This window comes from Tamandua tetradactyla, chromosome 12 (genome assembly GCF_023851605.1).
Source record: "Tamandua tetradactyla isolate mTamTet1 chromosome 12, mTamTet1.pri, whole genome shotgun sequence".
Taxonomy (NCBI): Eukaryota; Metazoa; Chordata; class Mammalia; order Pilosa; family Myrmecophagidae; genus Tamandua; species Tamandua tetradactyla.
The window spans coordinates 80,013,709-80,036,215 of NC_135338.1; the positions used below are offsets into that span (position 1 = coordinate 80,013,709).

Consider the following 22,507-nt stretch of genomic DNA (forward strand, 5'->3'; position numbering starts at 1 on the left):
TTTGATTTCCTTGGTTTTAAAGTGAATATGCATTTTTGCTTCTTTATAAAATTATTTATATTTGTGTATTTACTAATTTCTTCTATTTTATTTGGTCTTATTTTGATATTCATTTTCTAGCTTTCTAAAACATAGGCTTAATTAAACAAATTTCAAACTTTCTTGTTTCTAGAATATTAGTTTTATATTTTCATTAAGCTAAGATGAAATTTAGGGTGTAATTTTTTTTAACTTTCAAGTAGGGATTATAGATACACACATATTATTTTATTACTATCCTTTGTCGTTAATTTCTACTTCTATAGCATGTGGCCAGAAAATATGAGTTATATTTTCTTCTCATATTTGGAATATAGTAAATATCATTTATGGTTCAAAAAAATAATTGTGCAATTGCATCTTGACCGAAAGTGGGAAAAGAAGTGTAATTAATAAAGTGGCAGAGAGAGTTCAAATAGAATTGACAGGCTACTCTGGAGGTTGCTCTTATGCAAGCTTCAGGTAGACACTGCTACCTACCATAACCTGCAAACCCCCAACCAGGACCATTCCAGCCAATCTTAAAGAACACCTAGGGCAATATATAAGATTTCATAGGGGTTCCAGGCCCTAGAGTAACTTTCCAGAAACCTACAACCTCCAGATGTGTCCCTGGTCCAGATAAGTCCTGAAATCTAACCTCTCCAGAACATCAGATAGTTCCATTTCTCTACCCCATATTAGTGACAGACCCTTCCAATAGCAAAATTTTAGAATTGCCATAGCCCAAACAACCCCAAAGAGAGGTATGGAAAGATCAAAGGTGATGGTGGAATTATACATAGAAGATAGGACTTAACAAATGACTATGAATGCTGAATCATTAAATTGATATCTCTTTTAGTCTCCAGTATTTTAGAGCAGCTAGAAGTAAAAACCTAAAATTGTGAAATTGTAACCCATGTCAAAGTCTGAAATATGTTCTACAACTAATTGTGGTGCTGTGCTTTGAAATTTACAGCTTTTTTGTATATATGTTATTGTTCACAAAAAAAGAAGGAAAAAAAGTCTATTATGATGATTAAAAAAAGAGTATTTAAGCCCTCCAGCCTCCTATACTCTGGAGCAGCGAGAAAGAAAAATATGAGAGGATTGTACGGTAACTAACCCATGACAATCTCTGGGATCTATCTTGTAATCACTCATTGAAGAGTGCTTTTTGAAGAAAACTATTGCTTTTTATTTCTTTGCTTTGTATATATGTTATTAGTATACAATAAAAAAGTTAAAAAAAACTGTTACACATGAATGTTCCAAATGTGTTTAAAAGTAATGTTTATCTATTGGGTACAAATCTCTCTATCTCTTCAGTCAGTTTTATCAAATGTTTTATTTTATCTCTTTTATCTTGACTTGATACAATGCTTGGCCCCTTCCAACACTTTCTTCAGCCCCTTCCTTAGAGCTCTGAGCCATAGCTTGACTTACCCTTGTTTCCCACAGATGTGCCCTACCCTCTCAGACCCCCATCCTTCATCTCATTGGTCTCTTCCTGGAGCCTCCCTGCCCTAAAGCAAGGGGGAGGGGGCACATAAATTATAGTTTAACCAGGTCGCTCTTAAAAGTAAAGGGGCACTATTAGCAATAATCATGCCATATCAACAGGAATAAGTCAGGAATGTTTCAGCCAATCAAGATGCATGAACAATTTCTCTCTCCCTCCCTCTGGATAAGGAGCTTTCTTTTCCAGATCTTTGAAATATGCTACATTCCTGACACAGGACATCTTTTTTTTCCTACATGGGCAGGCACGGGTAATCAAACCCAGGTCTCCAGGGTGGCAGGCGAGAACTCTGCCACTGAGCCACTGCCGTACCACCCCACATGTCATCTTTTGCTCTGTGAAATGTTCTTTCGTGCCCTTGTCTTATAACCACGAAGAAGTTGTCAAGGTTGGGAAAACCGTGTGGGGTTTGAATTCAAGGCCTTGGACCTTGCATGGACAAGCTCTTCAATCTCTTCCAGAAACAATTTCTTCAATTGTGAACTTCAGATAATAATTTCTGATCACTTCACTGACAGTTACAAAATCAGACAAACGAGATCACCAGGGTCAAGTGATTTGTGACTGATTATAAACACCTCAAGGGCAGCGAATCCTGTCTTCCTCTTGGAAACACAATATCGGGATTCACACAGTAGGTCCTCAGAAAATACCTGAGTTCAGCTGACAGCATTGGCCCTACCAGTCCATGGGCCTGGTTCCCACAAATTAAGTTTCACTTTCCTCAGTTTCTAATACATACCATGGCATGTGTACCACTAGGGACCCTTCCCTGCAAGTTGCGACGCTGCGGTCCTGGGGGCAGAGGGGAAACTATTCCCTTCTCAAATATCTCTTCCCTGTTAACTACGATTCCTTATTTCCCGCTCATGGCAGGGGCCCTGTGAGCATAGTCCTGGATGGCAGTGGAAATATACACAGTAATATACAGGGACTTGGGCGGGCCACAGTGGCTCAGCAGGCAAGGACGCTTGCCTGCCATGCCAGAGGACCCGGGTTCGATTCCCGGTGCCTGCCATGTAAAAAATATATATATATAAACAGGGACTCCAACCGCAGGTCCAGAGGCTGACCTTGGTTCCCAGGGCTCTGTCCTCCTCGCCCTCCCTTCCCTCAGGCAACTCATGGCGATGACTGAATTTCCCATCGAACACTTGTCTCAGATATTTATTACACAGACACTTAGAATCGTGTTGGCTCTGTTTGATGCGGTGAAGATCAATAAGCTCATCTCCAAAAGCCATCCTCTTGGGCAAGATCAGGTTCCCAGCCCCTGGGATGTGGGGAGTGAATGGGGAGTGCTCAGTAGATTGACCTGGTGCCAAATGTAGGAGGATGAGAGTCTCATCCGTGCTGCCTCAGGTGCACAGCCATCATCAGAGAATGCCACTTGCTGCAGCACCTGCTCCTCTGTTTGAAATGCTGCTCAAACTCTTGCCCAAGTGGTTTAGAATTTGTCATTCTATGCTCAGTCACAGGCTCTGTGGGCCCTTGCTGGGAAGGGATTTGCTAAAAAAACAAGTCAGATGTCAGAGGCTGACAGGAATAGAACGTATGGATATCCCACGGCAGGTCTGAAAGAAGAGAAGAAAAAAGCTCCTCTCTTCCAAAGTGAAACATAAAGAGGCAGAGGCACAGTGGCTCAGGAATGGTCTGGAAGCAGGTCAAGTTGGCTTGAGAGAGAGGAATTGTTTTTGTTGGGGGTGGGGGGGCGGGCTTTGTTTAACTTGTAGAAAAATAAAACAAAGGTACTCTACAAGCACAGGCATTTTTGTTTTGTTTTGTTTTTGAATGGGCAGGCACCAGAAATGAGCCCGGGTTTCCAGAATGGCAGGTGAGAATTCTGCCACTGAACCACCATCACACCACCCAGTACAAGCACTTTTTAGGCATGAACAGAGGCAGCTTTCCAGCAGATAAATCCCAGACCCTGAACTCAGGCAGATCTGGGTTGGTGGCCTCAGGCAAGTGACTTAACCTCTCTGAACACGAGTTCCTCCCCTAGATGCTAACACCACCAAGTCTAGGAAGAATTCCTGACCAGCAGAGTTCCCGCAATGATACTCAGTGAGTGCTCAACACAGGAAGTTTGGCTGCAATTTAGTAAACTAATAAGAGCTGAAAGCTGGGCCACCTGTGCCAGATACATGAAGCCTTCATGTCCTTTGCAAAAAGAGTGGAAGGAATCGGACACGCTGATGGTCAGCAAGTAGACAGCCTGCTCTGGCACAGACAGGCTCCAAGTTAATCTAAAACAGACAAATTAGTTGAGCTCACAATGGCTGCCTGATGACGCACAATCACTTGTCCTCCCTCCTCAAATTTAACTGGGATGCCAGAGTAAATACGGAAAGAAAAACACATCACTACTGTAAGCTGGGAAGAATGCATCGGCAGAGAAGAACAGAAAATAATTTCTAGACAAAATAACCTGATGGGATCAGCTGATAGAAAGTCAGGTGGAAGACAGAAATAATTATTTTTACAATTATTAAAAGCAAAACGAAAGGCAACAAAAGCTTTATGAAAAAGAGTCAGAACCTCTCCCATGCACATCATTATCAAAGCCAAGTCCTCCAAGAACTGGTCTGCAGCCCCTACACACCTCTGCCTCCCTCCACCCTTGGTCCAGCCACATGGGCTTCCTCTTTCCCTAGAAGAGAAAGAGAATGTTCCTTCAAAAGATAAACTCATGATGCTTGCACAAATATAAAATGAACACATGCCAAAGATTTTATTTAAGTCATTAATTAATTGCTAAAAACCAATGCAGAGGACATGCAAAGAGCAACATATATACGAGTCAGGAATGCTGAGCTGAATCTGCCCACGGGAGAATCAGCTCAGCAGAAAACATCCAGTTGTCTATGGCCTTAGAATCGTGTGTATTCCTATCAGTTTTCTAGGACCTACAGAGTTTGAAAAACAGTTTAAAGACAAAGAAAGACACAGATACAGCTCACTATAGAATCAGAGAACCAGAAAGGCATATACTTAGCTTTCCATTGGATGCCCAGGAGTCTTTGCTTTTTAGTTTGTTTGTGCTTGTCAGTCTTTCATAACCTTTCCCGGCGGCTCTTCTGCACTTACTGCTCTTTGTGTTGTGTCCAGACCACTTGCCTCCCAGATATTACCTGCCTTATTCTTTCCCTCCTTTAAAGTATTTTGTTGGTTTCATCCCCTTCTTCTGACTCTAGCACTCTCTAACCTCTTTGTTTGCTTTATTTTTTAGAGCATCTATGATGAATCAATAGAACCAGCTAATACCTCTTGCTTTCCTTTTCTCTCTCTCACATTCTCTCTCTCCCTCCTCCCCCTACTTCCCTCTTCTCTTCATCCCTTTCTCTAGAGTGTTTAGTCACTGATGTATCCTCAGATCCTAGAAATGACTGTGTGAGCCTTCACTAAATATTGGCAGGGTTAGGAAAGAGGAGGATTTTTGAACATGCAAACATACATTGGTTGCTCCATCAACTTCATGAAAAGAAGCCACTTACCACATCACCCCTTCTTCCCACTACACACTATTAAGAAATAGCCTGTCTCTAGATTTAGGTCTGAATATTTGATAATGAAAATGCTAAAACAGCACATCCCAAAAACTTTTTCTTAGAGGTCCATAGAAGCAAAATTATGTTTGCTCACTTGAGGATTCCTGCCACATACAAGAACTGCCACTGACTTCCTTTCAGGGATGCTGTCTCAAGCCCCCAAGGCAGCCATGCACCAATTTGCCAATCTTAGCCAGGCCCCAGGATGCCACAATTCCAGCAGCCATTAAGTGTAACAATGTTGAATCTAAAAGATTCACTTCCTGCGATTGCATCCTATAAAACAACTGGTGTGATACCACAATAAATCCACTACCACCCAGCCATAAGGAGGAAGAACTGGGCTCTTCTCTGCTGCTAACCTTCCCATCTCTGGTGCTCTGGCTGAGAAGCCCCCTGAGTCCTAGAATGCTCTCCCCACCATGTGCATTGCTGCTGTACTCCCCATCAGAGACTGGGACAGGATCTACAATCATACCAAGGTAAAAACAGTTGGAAATTGCTCATCTTGGGTGTAGTAGACCATGTCAACAAATCATCTTCCCTAGGCCCCTGGCCCTGGCAGCTTTCTATCTCAAGCATCTGCAGCCCTGTGTGAGGCTCTTCCACCAGAGTGCATTTGGGCCATGCAAAGGATAGACAATTTCCAGGTGCTGGGACCTAACACCCCTGGGAGCAGCGTCCCACCATCAAAGGGGTTGGTAGAAAAACAGCCAGGTTCCTTGGGAGAAGTCTGAGGCATGCTATGGGCAGTCTTCCAGAGGTCCCCCATGGGAATGGTCACAAGCTGCCCACAGTGGTAACTTGCTTTTGAACACATACTGGCTTTCTTCCCTTCCTTGTCTCACTTCTTCCCCCCCTAATAATGCTCCTCCCACATTAATGAGTTGCACCGAAATCTTTGTATTGGGGTTACCATCTAGGAGCCTAACCTAAGACATGTAGGAAGGGAATAAATGATATCTTATTGGCTATTCGTTGATTAACCAGATTATAAGGTCTGATAAGCTGGATCATATTGCACCCACGAATGTTGTGCACTCATCCCCCACCCCCCAACCTGCCCCCAAGGTTGTGCCATCAGCCACGCGGTCATGGATACCTGTGAAAGAAAGTTGTAGTTAGAGAACTCCAGCTCCAGAGTCATCTGTCAGCCTGCAGACATGCAAATGTAGCTTATGAGTCTGTGAAAAAAAAAAAGGATGATTGACACCTAGGCTGTCCTAAACATCCAGAGCTAATACAAGTATCTTCAAATATATCCATAAAGAAAGATTTCATTATTTTATAGGATTTTCAAAAATAAGGCACTTGCCCGCAATTGTATAGTGCAGGAGAGGCAACGACAGAAGTAGGATTTGGCCTTTCTTTCTGCAAGCAGACTGCTGATAATTCCATCCAAACAGCAAGGCCTTTAATTCCATCCAAAGGGGAAAATCATGACAAGCCATCCACAATTGCAACTCATTCTGAGCATGATTGTGTTCAGAAAGATCCTTGAACTACAGGCTTTAAAGTAAAGCAGAATAAAGCAACCAAGAAAGTACTGGGGTCAGCATTAAGACAGAGATGCTTTTATTAGCACCCCATCTTCTCTTTAGAGCACTAAGGCCAGCTGGCCAGCAATACTACAGCTTGCTCACCATCCATCAAGAAAACAAAGCAGCCTGTCCCAGAAATGATGCAGACATGGCTGTTTTGCAATGATCCAGCCCCTTCAAAGCACAGGAAATGCATCATATCTCAAAAGCCATTAGTGACTCACACACGGACTCCAATATCAAACTGGAGTCGTGAGAAATAAGACATGTCTGCAATGCTTTCTCCAGCCCTAAATCAGCGCTTCTTAAAAGAAAATAAAAAACAACAGCATGACTTATACAAAGTAACATTTCTGTCTCTTTGAAGAAGACTCTCCTCATCCAAATATTGATGAACATTCTGAGAATAAGGTATCACTTTGAATGCTGAGAAGCTGGCAGCAATTTCTAAGCTGAATATCACTCAAAATCCCCAATAATGAATATCAGAATGTCAGGATCTTCCTAAATTCAAACCTATTTTTGATACTTCCTATATCAATTTTTGGCTCAGTCATAGTTTCAGTGTTTTCAATGTCACCAGTATGATTTTTTTTCTTTTCATTTCTTCCTCCCCTTGCTATTATTAGCAGCATTTAGTATTATACTGATCATATTTCTCTTAATTCCTGCACCATTCCTGTGATCAGGCAACCATGTGAACCCAACTAATTTATCTGCCTTAGATTATTTATTAAGTGCTATGCTAAGCACCCACAAGTAGGGACAGACATCAAGTGCTATGAAGGACAAGAACCCCTCCCTTTCTATTGGAGCACATGACAGTGATGTGCGTCCTAGACTTGGTGGTAGTGGGGGAATCGTAGAAGACTTCCCTGGAGACACAGAATCCACCTGAGGTCAGACGGATGAATGGAAAGGAGTGAGCTTCCATGCAGAGAGGGGAGCTCATATGATAGTGGGAAAACGCAAGGATACCTATGCGTCCTCTCTCCTGCTTCTATTTTTCCCTTATAAAATGTATTTAACTTTGTGTTCTTTTTGGCCTGATACCATCATTATATGTTTAGTCTGGTCTTTCATTTCCTCACCCATATTAGTTTATAAGCTACTGGAATGTAAATACACCAGAAATGGAACAGCTTTTAAAAAGGGAATTTAATAAGCGACAAGTTTACAGATCTAAGGCAGTGAAAATGTCCAGAATAAGGCACCAGCAAGTTATCTTCACTCAAGAAAAGCCAATGCTGTCTGGAACACCTCTGTCAATTGGGAAGGCATGTGGCTGGCATCCGAAGGGGTCTTTGGCTTCTGGATACCTCTGTCAGCTGGGAAGGCACATGGCCACCCCCTAGCTTTCTCTCCCTGCTTCTTGTTTCATAAGGTTTCCCTGGGAGCATTTTCCTTCTGCATCGCCAAAGATGTCTGTCTATGTGATCTCTAAAGCTTTTTCCAAAATGTTTCCCCTTTGAAAGGACCCCGTAAACTAATCAAGACCCACCTTGAATGGGCGGAGTCACATTTCCATCTAACCGAAAGGCTGAAACCCACAACTGGGCATGCCATACCTTCATGGAGATAATCTCTTCAAAAGGCCACATCCACAACTGGGAGTGTCACAGCTCCCCAGAGATATTCTAATCAAATTGATTTCCACCCTACAATATTGAATCAGGATTAAAGGACATGGCTTTTCTGGGGTACACATCATTTTCAAACTGGCAAACCACCCAACCCCACTGATTCTTTAATCTGACCTTGACAGTTTTTACTACTTTCCTTTCTCAGCGTGTGACAGCTAGTCTCTGGGAATGGTATGCTCATGCCCCACCCCCTCTGAGAAGTGTGAGTTATTTCCCTTCCTCTTGAATCTGGGCTGTACCCTGACGACTGTGACCAACAGAATGCGAGGCAAGTAGTGTTTTGGGACTCCCAAGTTTAGTCCTTAAGAAACTTGGCAACTTCTACTTCCTTTCTCTTAGAGTACTCTCCCTTGGAAGCCAGCCACCATGCTGTGAAAAGCCCAGGCCCTGTGAGAAAAGGTTTATGGAGGAAAACCAGGCGCTACACTGGACAACCCCAGCTAAGCTCCCAGTGACAGCCAGCATTAGCTGCCAGCCCTGGGAGTGAGACCTCTTGGCATCCCAGATAACTTCATGGAGGATAGAGAAACAGCTATATGGGCCTCCTTGATCCACACAACCATAACATAGTAATAGTCATTTTGTTGTTTTTTTTAAGCCTCTAAGTTTAGGGTTGATTGATAGGCAGTAATAGACAAGAGACAACCAACACTGTGTGTATGACTGGCACAAATATTTTCTGTAATGTGTTTACTACAAGCTGAGTTCAGGGGGGACATGCAAGCCAATTATTTAACAGTTTGTTCAGAAAAGAAGTCCTAAATCTCATTTCTCAGAAAAACTAAAGCAGAAAACAAGGAAGCCTCTATAGACGCTATAGAGTCTGGTAGACTGGTCCGTAGGGATATGGGGAGAATTGCAAAGAGGATACCAATAAGTAAAGCCAGGGGGGTAACATGAGACAAAAGGGGTTCTGCAGCCATTAGTTGAGCTCAGGTGAAAGGAGAGACATTATTCCAAACAGCCTGGTTCCTGGTGACATTTGTCAGGCAAAGACTGGTATATCTTTGCTCACTGAAGTTAAATTATATATAGAATACTTGCAAACTCTTAAATAGCCAAAACAATGGAATCAGCACATATTTTAATTTTTCACTCATAAGCCATAAAAGTCATCTCTTACAGTCTCACAGTTAAGAGATTCTACCATATTCATAAAATTTATTATTGATTTCAGAAAATCTGAATTGGGAATGTTTTAGTCTGCGTGTCCACTCAAGCAAATACCATGCAGCAGATTGGCTTAAACAACAGGAATATATGAGCTCACAGTTTTGAGGCTAGGGAAAAATGCAAATCAGGGCATCATCAAGGTGATGATTTCTCCCCTAAGACTTGGCATTCTGGTCCTGGGCTTCTCTGTCACATGGCAATGCACATGGTAGCTTCTCTTGGCCTCTACTTTCTCTTTAAGCTTCCATTGATATTCAACTTCTGACTCCTCCCTCTGGGGTTTCCTATGTGTCTGAATTTCATGCAATTTTTGCAGGACTCTAGTAATAGGATTAAGACTCATCTTGACCAAAGTGGGTCACATCTTAACTAAAGTAACAAAAATTCCTATTTACAATGGGATCACACCCACAGGAATGAATTAAGTTTAAGAACATGTTTTCCTGGGGTACATAGCTCCAAATTACCACAGTTTGCCCCCACTGGACCCTCAAAATACACATTCTTTCTACATGCAAAACACATGCATTCCATCACAATGTCCTAAAAGCCTTAAATCATTTCAGAAACAATGCTCAGTACAAATTATAATCACAATTAGTTATGGGTGTGGTCTGTCCTGAGGCACAATTCCTCTCTGTGGACCTGTGAAATCTAGAAAACAAGTTATCTGATTCCAATATACGATGAAGAGACAGGCATAGGACAAACATTTCCATTTCATTAGGGTGAAACTGGAAGAAAAAGAGAGAGGTGAAGGTTGCCAAACAGTTCTGAAACCCAATGTGCCAGTTTGAAAGGATTACATACCCTAGAAGAGCCATGTTTTAATCCTGATTCATTTTGTGGATGCGGCCGTTTAGGTTGGAAAACTTGATTAGATTATCTCCATGGAGAGGTGAGGCACCCAATTGTGGGTATTAACCTTTGATTAGAGGGAGATATGACTCCATCCATTCCAGATGGGTCTTGATTAGTTTGCTGGAAACTTTAAAAGAGGAAATATATTGGAAAAAGCTTTAGAGTTGCAGAGCTACCGAGTGATGTCAGCCCATGCAGCCAGAGACCTTTGGAGATGAATAAGGAAAATGCGGCTGGGGGAGCTTCATAAACACAGAAGCCTAGAGAGAAAGCTGGCAGATGCCATATTTGCCATGTACCTTTCCAGCTGAGAGGTCATCGGCTTTCTTGAACCAAGGTATCTTTCTCTGGATGCCTTATATTGGACATTTCTATAGCCTTGCTTTAATTTGGACATTTTCACAGGCTTAGAAATGTATTCTTGCAAATTAATAAATCCCCCTTTGAAAAGCTATTCTGTTTCTGGTATATCACATTCTGGCAGCTAGCAAACTAGAACACACAGCATAGAAAACTCCATTAGATTTCAAGGTCTGAGAGTCATCTATGGACCAATGTTTTGTCCTTTGGGCTGATGGAGCAGCAGCTTCAACCCTTCTAAGTGCTTTCACAACAGACATGCTCTCCCTGAACACAGGGTGGAGATTATACCTTCTCTGATCACTGGGATGGCAGCCAGGCTCTGCAAACCCTGGAAAACAAGCTCCATCCCTCTGAGCATTGGTGTGGGGGAAAGGCTCTCTACAAATCCTGGGGTAAAGGTCCTACTCTCTGAGCACTGTCCCTTCACGCTGGGGCAGAATCTCTGCCCCCTCCCAGCACAATGGTGAACCTGCCTTCCCACACACATGGGTGGGCCTACTTTCTTGGCCCTGAGGGGATAGCTTTGGACATGGCTTCTATGGTTCTGTCTTTGAAATCATTCTTCCCTTCAATTTAACCCTTCTCTGTCCATTTCAGTCCAGGCTGGGAGTGGCTCTGCTCATACAAATTTCACAGAAAACTTGTCAGTTTTGCATGTAGTTCACAGGGGTCCAACCCATCAGACAACAGAACTTTTCACAGATCTCTTCTGCATAGCTGCATTTCCAATTCTGACTTCCACAAAAATGGCTGACCAGATTCATGTTCAGTTAAACCCTCAAATGGAGCCGCACTCTTCAGGGACTCACTCTCTGGAAGCTCACGGAGGTCCCTGATAGAGTCATTTCAGGCCCTAATTTCAGAGCATACTATCTGGATAGGTTCAGAATTTTCCAAACCATCAATTTCTGGTTTATTTGTGCTTAAGAGTTCATTTCTCAGCTTATTCCTTCCCTATTTCATGTTACTATAAGCTGCATGGGGAAACCAGGCTATATCTTTCACACTTAGTCAGTTAAACACTTTCAAGTTCTACTTTCTATCCAAAAGCAGAACTCAAATTCACCAAATTCTCTTCCACTTTCAAACAAGGATTGCCTTTCCTCCAGCTTCCAATAACACAGACATCATTTCCTTCTAAGGCTTCAACAGAAGAATCTTACTCTTAGGGTTCATATTTCTACCAACAGCCACTTCAAAGCAATCTAGGCTTTATCTATCAAGCAGCTCACAATTCTTCCAGCCTCTGCCCATTACCTAATTCCAAAGCTGTTTCCATATTTTAATTTAGTTGCAATAGCAGTACCTCACTGATGGTAACAAAATCTGTTTTAGTTTCCTTGGCTGCTCAAGCAAACAGTATGCAATGGGTTGGCTTAAACAATGGGAATTTATTAGTTTATGGTTTTGAAGCTAGAAAAGAGTTCAAAGTAAGGCATCATCAAGATGATGCTTTCTCCCCACAGACTGGTATTCTCTTGCTGGCTACTGGTGATCCTTGGTCCTGAGTTCCTCTTTCGCATGGCAATGCACATGGCAGCTTCTCCTGACCTTTCCCTTGTCTTCCAGCCTCCACTGATGTTCAGCTTTTGGCTGCTCCCTTTGGGGGTTTCTCTTTCTCTATCAGCATTTAATTCTGCTTATAAAGGACTCCAGTGATATGATAATGACCCATCCAGTTGAATTTGGGCACATCTTAACTGAAGTAACCTCATCGAAATGCCCTACTTAAAATGTGTTTACACCAACATGAATGGATTAATTTTAAAAGCATGTTTTTTTTCTGGGGCACATAGCTCCAAATCACCATAAAGAACTATGAAATATATTCTTTCTACTTATTTCTAAATTGCCCTACCATCCTACTCTAAACCTATAAACATACAACCTCCCTGCCCTTCTAAATTTTTATACTCTACCTACCACCTCGCTAAGCATGCTGCACACGTCTGCACAGTTACCCTCCCAAACTCTGTGAAGTTGTTGTTTTCCCCATTTTGCAAAGGTTACAGAGATGATAAATATTATGGCTAAGATTTACACCCAGAATTGTTCACCCTAATCTTCTGCCCTTGCACTGTCAAGTGTAATTCCTCCAAGAAACATGACCCAAAGTCCAGGCATGGAAGCTTATTTGCTCTACCTACTCACTCAGGGACCAATTACTCTTACATTAGACATAATTTGCCACAGCTTCTCTGCCTGAATTAATTTAACAAGTGGAAGTGTTGCAGCAAATCAGAAGGGGATATTCTTCTAGAGATAGGCCCAGTGATTCAAGTGAAATGTGGGCACTAGCAGCAAGGACAGAGGAAGAATGAAAAGCCAATACCTGAAATTGAATCACCCAGTGTAGGACATATGCAAGAATGCCTCAAGTACCAATATGTAGAGACACAATGCTATGCACCTTTAATGCATAACCTTATGGATATACGGTCTTAGGCAGTGTGCTGGGTGATACACATGGCAGAGAACACTGGCACAGAGGGAAAGAGCTGCTTCTCAGTGCCAGTGACCACTTAGCCCTGTGGGGAGTAATGGTCCCAAATTATAGGTCATTTGTCTAGCATTTCTGGAAAATACTCAAATACTCCTGATTGCTAAATTATGCAAGCACAAAGTTATTTTTCCTGTTCTCCAGAGTGCTTACCTGTTATAGAGAAGAATATCTGGTTTCCAAATCTGACCATCTGGGAACCGAACGCTCTTCACGCCTGGGTATTCTGACATGTTCCATTGTAAGTAGTGGTCTGTCCAAGACTGACATACACAGACAAGGACGTTAGTGGCACTTTGCTATTAATATTTCTTGTAAGAGATCATTAGGTAAGTTTAAGCCAAAACAAGTTCCAGACACTTCTTTTTATAACTGAGTTGCCATCAATAAAATATAAGGAAACTGGGAATAATAATCTCTTCCAAAATGACTCTGAATAAGTAAAATCATATTTAAGGCCCTGCTGTCATCATGACCACATCCAGAGGGTAGCATTCATCAGTTCTGGCTACCACATACTCCAGAGGATTCCATTCCTGCAGCTGAGGATTTGGTCCTGCCAAATGAATAACTGTTTTGTTTTCACAGTTTCCACTGTAAGGACACTTAAAAAAAGCTGCTTATTTCAGTTGGAATAAGAGACAAACTGGAGAAATATACATTATTTATCTCCATGAAATATTACTGTACAACTGCATGGGAAGCTCTCAAAGGCTTCTAATAAAAAGTTTTCAGATTCAGATTTTTATTTTATTATTAGGGTAGGGCTGCTGATGCCAAAATTTGCCTTGGCAGCCAAACACTGAATCAGGACACACAGATGAGGGTGAGGATTCAAGAGGGGTGCACAAACCCATGGGCGAAGTTCCTTGGTGTCAGGTGCTGTCTGGGTTCTCAAGTGGACCTTGCTAAAAAAAGGCCAGTGCCTGGGTCATCCCTGCCAGAACCATGTCCACCAACCCTTCCTGGAACCATGTGCTGTGTGGAGTCTGTTCTATGGGATCACCCTGCAGGTTGTGTAGAACAGGCAACCCCTAGCTGGGGTGTGGGAACAAGAGGCTTGGGATTAGCTTCTACAAATGCACCATAATCACGTTAGACCAAAGGTTGGGCCTCATACTTATCCAATTCCCAGGGTCCACTGCATTCCAGAGCCCAGTATTTCTCAGACTTAGAAGGAATAAGATGCAACACCTTCCGCTGCGACCAGGGCAGCTCCCCAAAACCAAACACATCATCATCTTTGCAGGAAAACAGGAATATTTACAGTAAGCAAGACAATTAAATGCCTTGATTTTATGTTGGCTTCAGTTTGATTTACATCAAATGAGCACGAACAAAGTTATAACAGCAACATCCAGAGAAAGAAAGAAAATGTTAATTTTCAGAGTGGTTAGATTTCGGAATTGCAGGGCAGGGGCTGAGCTATTGAGGCTGGCAAGAAGTCAAAGGGCATGTTCCAGATATGCAGCTGTCCTCCTAGGAGGGCAGATAAGCATGCTCGAAAAGCTGTCAGTTTTGGGAATATTTAAAGTTGGACAAAAGGGATCATCCAGTGAATAACATCTTACAACCATGGCCCTGTGAGAATGAGGTGCTAATGTATCATGCATGGAAGTACCATCTCAGGCATCTAGAATGGAGACCTGCCCTACTAAGGTCACTAATTAGATATGTGGGGGCAGGGGGGAGGGAAGGTAGGGGAAGGCATGCTGAGAAAGGGCCTGCCTTGTTCTGATTGTTCTGAAGGAATGCCTGGGAGCTGTCCAAACTAGGTTTGCTTCAGCTTGTACCCTCCACAGCATTTACCTCACCCTCCCTTCTTTATTTTCTGTTTCTGGGTACAGAGCTCTTCCATACCCAGCCCCTGCTCTTGCTTTAACAGTATCTTATATCTCGCCATAGAAACCTCTCTGGGTTTGGGAACTCACAATCCCAGAGCTTGTCAGTTTCACCATTACTATCCTCCTGATCAGGACCGTAAATTCTAAGAACTGCCCATTAATGGGGTGTGGTGAGCAGAAGCTCATCTCCCCTTGCTCACCTAAATGACTTGCAGAAGGAGGGAAGGCAAGGGGATTGGAGTGTTTGGTCAGACCAAGCCTAAGCCTCTTTTAATTGCATCGCATCCCAGCTGTATGCGGCTTCCCCACGATTTCACATCTCTGCCTCTTTTCATGACCAATGTTCCTGCTCAGCTGGCTGTACCATGTGGGTCAGCATCACAGCCACTTTGCTTGCTCAGTACTGTGCATATATTTACCTAGGATCACCACAATCTAGGGATGTCAGCATGATCACTGTTCCTGTTTCCAGGAGGAAATGGAGGCACAGAGAAGCTAGGTCTTTTCAGTGTGTCACTGCTAGTATGTCACTGATTTAGACTCAGAATCACATTATTTAGCCTCAAGCAGGGTGATCTTTGGGCCCTACAAGAACTGGTCCACCCAATCAAACCTCTTCGCACTTACAGACCTTCCAATACTGCCATTTGGGCTGCACATCCTCCCCAAGGTGCTGCCCAGCTGCTCACACTGTTTTCCTACAGCCAACCTGAGTCTCTCCCCACGCTCAGTGCAAAAAGGCAGGCTGTGGAGAGCTTTGGAATCAGATACATGTGGATTTGCACTAAGGCTCTGGCAGAGCAAGCTGTGTGAGCCTGAATATGGTAAATTACCCTCTCTGAGCCACAGTTTCCTCAAAGCGCAACACTGTAAGGACGAAATGGGATTATGTAATGAGATGCAGTTAACAGTAAAATGGCACACATTAAATGATGGCTTAAAAAAATAAGAGCTCCATTTTATGAAATCCTGTAGGATGTGAGAGCAGTCATAGCCAATCTGTAGTCAAAGGGAGAAAAGAGAGCAGCTTCTTGGTGATAACAGTTGTCACAAATGCCACATAAAGAAGCACCTGCTGTGTGTCCCACTTTCACACCCTCCATCAAAGCTCACTGAGCCCTGTGTCCCTATCAGTTAACTACTCCTACCACTAGGCTTCCTATAAGGATCTCCAGCAATCCATGGAGACAAGAATCTTCAAACAAATTCCAGAAAGAAGTTATCTATCCTCTCAAAGTACTTACCCCTGCAGATGTAGGTCTCTTGGGGGCAGCAACCCCGAATAATAACTTTGTACAGTTTGCACCCATCATGTTTTCCCTGTGCTAGGCACCTGAAAATAAGTATTAATTATCAAAGAAGCACCTCGAAACGCCAATGCTCCCAAATCTTCACATTTAGATAGTCCGTGCCTTCCCTGCACTCCCATCCATTTCTGTGTGATTCCTTCTCATTAAATCTTCAAGAGCAGAGTGTGGGAGGTTGCCAGGGGACACACAGGGAGAGAGGGGTCATGCATCTAGAGCGCACACTGGGAATCCCCAATTCTTCCATGGGGTGAGACCAGGGCCCTTTGAGAGCCTGCTTTGAGCCAATAGGAAACTCAACACAGCCTGCACACACACACACACACACACACACACACACACACAAACACATGGAAGCATTATAGTTAAACAGAGAAGAGGGAGAGAGGGAGGGAAGGAAGGATGAAGCAAGGGGAAGAAAGACGGAGGCAGGGAGTGAAGGAAGGAAGGAAGGAAGGATTGATTAGATAGATAGATGGATAGATAGATAATGAATGAATATGACTAAGGAAAGAAGGGAAAGAAGTGTTCTTTGCTTTTAAATAATACATATTTTTTAAATTCTTCCAGTCAACTATTTTGGTCTCAGAGTTGGAAAGCGGGCCTCCTTCTGCCTTCCATACCCCCATCACCCTCAATGAGATAATGATTACAACATCATCCTTAACCACGGGATGTTATTATGGCCTAAAGAAAGCTGCTGGCTTATCTACAAGCATGATGTGTGGCATTTCTATGTATCAGAGATAAGGTGATGAAGAACACAGAAATTAAAAGGTAAGTATTTTAAAAATAAATATGATTTAGAATCTAAGCTTCTACGATGTGAATGCTGTTAGTTCCATAATTAGCATCAGAAGGCACAAAAATAGAGAATAAATATAAAAAGGCTTGGAAATTCAAAACCAAAAGAATGGTCAGGATTCCAAAATAAGAGAAGACAGATTTTTTAAAAGCAAATGTAAGTCTCCGGAGAGCTCAAATCTCTCTTCAGAAACTAAAATGACTTGTCATTGCTTCTCATCGATGAAATCAGATTATGTCTGACAGGCTTCCCCAAAATCATAAAACTAACTGGCAGAGAAAATAAGCTAACCGCTTCCTCTTCAGAATGTAGAGGTAAACAAAGATCAGAAACCTTCTTTTCCTTCAGGTTATCTCAATCATCTAGAAGTCCTACAAAATCAAGGGCAAGTGAGAGGAAGGAAAACAAAATCAACCAACAGCAAGTCAAAGAGAATTCTAAATTTATTTATTTATTTTTTTAAACTTTCTGTCTCTTTTATTTTGAATGAATAGAGAATCTATCATTTACAGAGAATTGAACTCAACATTTAAATTCCCTTAAGGAATCAGATTACACTGATTCACAGATTTTCAGAAGAGAAATTCAACAACTTGAAACTCTCTGGGAGGGTAAAACCAAATGCCGAGAACAATTTCCTTGGCTTGCTTTCAACCTCCTGTCCACATTTCTGCCCTGTGTTTAGAATTATGGTCCTGTTAGCTTTCAATATTGGGCTTCACATTACTATACACATCCATTATTCAGGCTGAAGTAAGACCAGGATGGTCAGGGACCAGGAACAAAAAGAGCAGGAGTCAGCATGATGATTGTTTAAGTGGTCCTGGGACGGCTCCCCAGGACCTGTCCTTGATAGTGCAGCTGGTCCACTCTGTCTGTGCTTCCCACATTCGTGCTTAAATGCTGAAACACTGCACAGGAAGAAGGAGCACGCAGTGGACCAGGTGTTGATTAGATAACTTTCTTCTTGTATGCTATACGGCAGGGTCACATTTCATTATTTTTCCATATGAGTACCCCATTATTGCAGCACCATTTTGTCTGTTTGTTTGCTTTTGCTTGTTTGTGGGTTGTTTTTTGGGAAATGCATGGACCAGGAATTGAACCCGAGTCTCTTGCATGTCAAACAAGAATTCTACCATTGAACTATCCTTGCACCCCCAGATCAGATAACTTTTAAGTTCTGTTTTAAACCCAAGATTCTGAGATCCCTTAAAAATTCAGTCGAGAGATAGAGTTACCAATGATATAAGCTGTAGGCCCCACTTTCCAGATAAATGTATCAACCCGGATTTGTAAGGTCACATGCTAGATGCCAAAAGCAGAGAATCTGACGTGCGGCCTGTGAGCCCCCAAATCTACACCACTAAATCCACCTCCTGTGGCATCTCTGGTGGAGTTACCTACTCTGTTCTGTTACTTTAACTTTTTAAAGTGTGTAAATTACACAGTCTGACTGTCAATGGCTTAAGAGAAGATGGAAACTGGGTTTTCTATGTTTCTGGGTCCCTTCACAGGGTCTAGTTTATGCCTTCCACATAGTAAGTGCTGAAGAAGATATGCTTAATAGAGATAAAGAGGTGAATTTCAAAACAAAGCAAACTGCAAAAGTTTTGGCAAAGTCAAGTCTTATTTAGAAATAAGCTGTGTTTGGATGAATTTTTGAGGTCTCTGGTGACATCTTCCAAGCAAGGGTGTTTTATTTAGGGAGGACTTGTACTTGATATAGTAAATAATAATCCAGTTACATTTTTCCTGGAAACTAACAGCCTTAAAAAGAAACTGGACAAAGTTTCTATGTTGCTGAAGATCAATTATTTAGTTAGCAAGGGTTAGGGAATCTCAGTGCCAGGGAGCTAGGCCTGTCCATCACACATGCCTCTTCCTCTGTAAGAAAAATGTCAACAGCAGCTCTATATCCTAAAGGCCACAGGAAATGTCCAGTTTCAGGTAAAAAGGTAAACATTTGCATCATTCCCCTGAGTTCCCAGAGTTTTATCATACACTAAAGTGTCCAAATGTTACTTGGGGAGGGATGGCTTTATTTTGTATCATGATATCTTGATCCCTCTTAGAGCCACCTTTGGTTTTTGTTTTGGTCACTCATTCAACAGCTTTGCAGTATCTTTTATACAAAGGAGGCAGGGAAACAGGCCCTGGGACGCAGCATGAACAAATCAAACTGGAGCCCTGCTGTCCAGATTGCAGGCAGAAGTGCAGGGAGATAGTGACTCAGAGTCAGCAAAAAATAAACAACTCAATATGAAGAATGTCAGATAGTGATAAATGTTTTGGGGCAAAAAAAAAAAAGAAGCAGGGTAAGGAAAAGAAAAAGGCAGGGTAGAGGCAGGGAGGTTTGGAGGCAATATATAGGAAGTGAGGGAAGGTATCATAAAAAGTGATATTTAGGAAGGGCCCAGTGGGAAGTGAGAGAGCCAATCAAGTGGCTTCGGGGAAAGAGCCTTCCTGGCTGAAAGAGTAGCAGGACAGAGGCCCTGAAGTAAGCAGATTCGTGGGTGATGGGTACAGAACATCTGAAAGGGAGCGAGCACAGTGAGCACAAAGAGCAAGGGCTGGAGCGCTGGGAGAGAGGGTCAGGCAGGGAGGGTACTGAAGGCCAAGTGAAACAAGAGCTGAGAGGAGTGTGGCTAGACCTTCATTTTCTTGTACTGCAATCATGCTGCCTGCTATATTGAGAAGAGGCCTCATCAGAGGAGGGACAGGCTGAAGCAAGAAGACTTGTTGCGAAGCTCTTGAGAGAATCAGGGTGAAAGATGTTGCTGGACTAGACAAGGATGGAAGCACGGGAGGTGATGTGAAGCGGTTCCATCCTGGATAGATGTTGAAGGTAGATCTGGCAGAACTTGCTGATGTTAAGAAGTCAGGTGCAAAAGACAAGAGTTAATGGTGACTCCGGGGTTTTTGGTCTGAACAGTTGGGCAAATAGAGTTGCCGTTTACGTACAGAGCAAAGACTGGAAGGGACGGGATGAGCTGGTTTGGAGCATATTAAGTTTGGAAGGGCCTATTAGATACCCAAGTGGAGACTGAAGGGAGGCAGTTGGTCTAGACAGGTGAGTTTATAAATTTAGTACTTTAAACCAGGTATAGTGGACAATGAATTAGGAGGAAAACCTAACAGGAGAGTTACTCCAGACAGTAAGTGGAGAAAAGGTTCAGGGAAGAGCGACAATCGGCTCTACTGAATGTCCGTGAAAGGGTGAGTAAGGTAAGGGGAAAAATTAATCACTGGAAAAAAATGGAACAATACTGGCTCTTCCCAGGTACTGATTGGTGAGGGACCTAGAGAATCACCTGGCACTGAAGGAAAAGTTTGGCCTCTTGCAAGGGTTTGGTTACCACACTGAAGGCACTCCTAGAAATCCACTGAATACTACAGTTAAGATTTCTGTATTGCACAGTCTGTAAATTCTACCTTAGATAAAGTAAAACAAGCATACACAAATATGGGCTCTGGTCACAAATCCAATGATGTGATTGGGAGAAGGGAGGCATTAAAAAATAAGACAGATCAATAGAAAGATGGGTGGTTGGACAGATGTGTGATAAAGCAAGGACGGCAAAAACTAATTATGGAAGCTGGGAGGGGACAGATGGGAGTGCACTGCAAAATTCTTTCACTACTCTCTGTTTGAAAATTCTCATCAAACATTTTGGGAAAAATATTCATTGCTTTTAGCAACCTGGGAGTTCTTGGTTTGCTCACCAGAAGATATTTTAATGGAGTGGCAGAAAAAAAAAAGCCAGATGATGGAGAATGCCAGATGATAGCGACAGGAAAATGGGCACAGTGAAGTGACAATCCTTTGGAGGAAGTTTCTGTAAAGGTGAGGAGGGCAATGGGTGGGGGGAAAATAGAGTACTAAGCCTGTATGCTGATGAGCACCATTTCCAGAGACCATCGAAGGTGCAAGAGGCAAGGGATCACCTGTTAAAGAGGGGCTCTCGGCAGGCACAAGGGGAAGGGACCTTGTCCACAGGAGGACAGACTGGCAGAGAAGGGACGTGTAGATCTCCCATCCATGACATAGGGGGAGACACTAGCGTACCCAGGCACAGGTGCTGGGAGGACGGATGTGGGGATGGGAGACACAGTGAAGAATGTCACTGTAACTTCCTGCACGGGGCAAACTCCCAAAGGTTCCTACCTTATTTACTATCAGTAAGTTCTGCAAGTGGTCTTCACACCAGCTAAGCATACCCCGGAGGCAAACAGCTGAGAGTTTAAGTGGTTCTGTTTACTACCTCTCAGCTCCCTATGTATTCCACTAAAACAAGCCTGCCCAAGAACTGCCTGGGAAGATCCTTGGCACCCACTTTTAAGTTTCCCCTTTCTCCCATTTTACAAAGAGAGGCAGATCTCCTTTACTCCAAATCTTATTTTGGGACTTTGTTCCAAGAACCAAAGAAAGGGTCAATTTAAGCATTCGATATCAGTGTCTGTGGGAATTATGCCTATAATTGGGTGACAAATATTTTCACAGGTCAGGTGAGTTTTAATCCTTCTAATTCTTTGTTTTCAACAAAACTGAAGGAGAAATGAATGAAGTTGTCACCGGATACATTTGATAAAAACTACATCATTTTTGGCATATGATCTGGAAGTGCAAAGAACTGAGTATTACTATAACAAGTGCCTTTCATTACCTACTGTAATCTTACCATATCTATTTTTAAAAAGTTATAGAATTGATAGTGAAACCTGTATCATCTTCTCAGTTCTAATATTAAGAAATGCTCACCTATGACGCTTAAGTTAATTTAAAAGAAAACCCATCTTTGCCCCAAAGAGGAAACTTTCCAATACTTTTTAGGTTTCGTAATCATTTATCAAAATTTACAATCCATGCCACCTTGATGAATTATGTACTAATAATCATTATTATCCTAAATCATTCCAGAAGAAAAAAAAGCTTTAACTCTTATGGTCTAAAGGAATACTTTTATGTATTTATTTGCATTTGAGAGAACCCAGATGAAATGATTAATAAAAGACTCTCAAAAATGAAATTGTATTATCATAGGATGAAATGTGTGGAAAGTGGAATTCAAATGCAAGCGCAGAGGAAATGGAACCATGTAAAATATCTGACGAAGAATGGCTTCATATTTTTTTGAAAATGAATGACATGGGCATCAAATTATTAGGGTACTTAGAGATCAGTAGATCTATTCTTAAATGCCGAGATTGATAATTTGCTGGACATTGCATCATTTGCAACTAATTAAATTTAAGTTAGGATTTTAGATGTAAAATTAAAAATCTGTGAATGGAATAGAGCATTTCAGAATTATTTTAGGGGTTCCTGGAGCAGGAAGTACTCAGCCTCTCCCTGAGGTGGGGTTCCATCTGATG

General features: G+C 42.3%; 1 protein-coding gene across 1 annotated transcript in view; it reads right to left on the minus strand.

The window, feature by feature from the left end:
• The window catches only part of LOC143652400 (neuronal acetylcholine receptor subunit alpha-7), a 103,433-nt gene that overhangs the window by 30,726 nt on the left and 50,200 nt on the right, over window positions 1–22,507 (minus strand). The window contains exon 4 of the mRNA XM_077123998.1: window positions 13,329–13,438. Within this exon, the coding sequence (XP_076980113.1) occupies window positions 13,329–13,438 (110 nt within the window). The remainder of the gene's footprint in view (window positions 1–13,328; window positions 13,439–22,507) is intronic.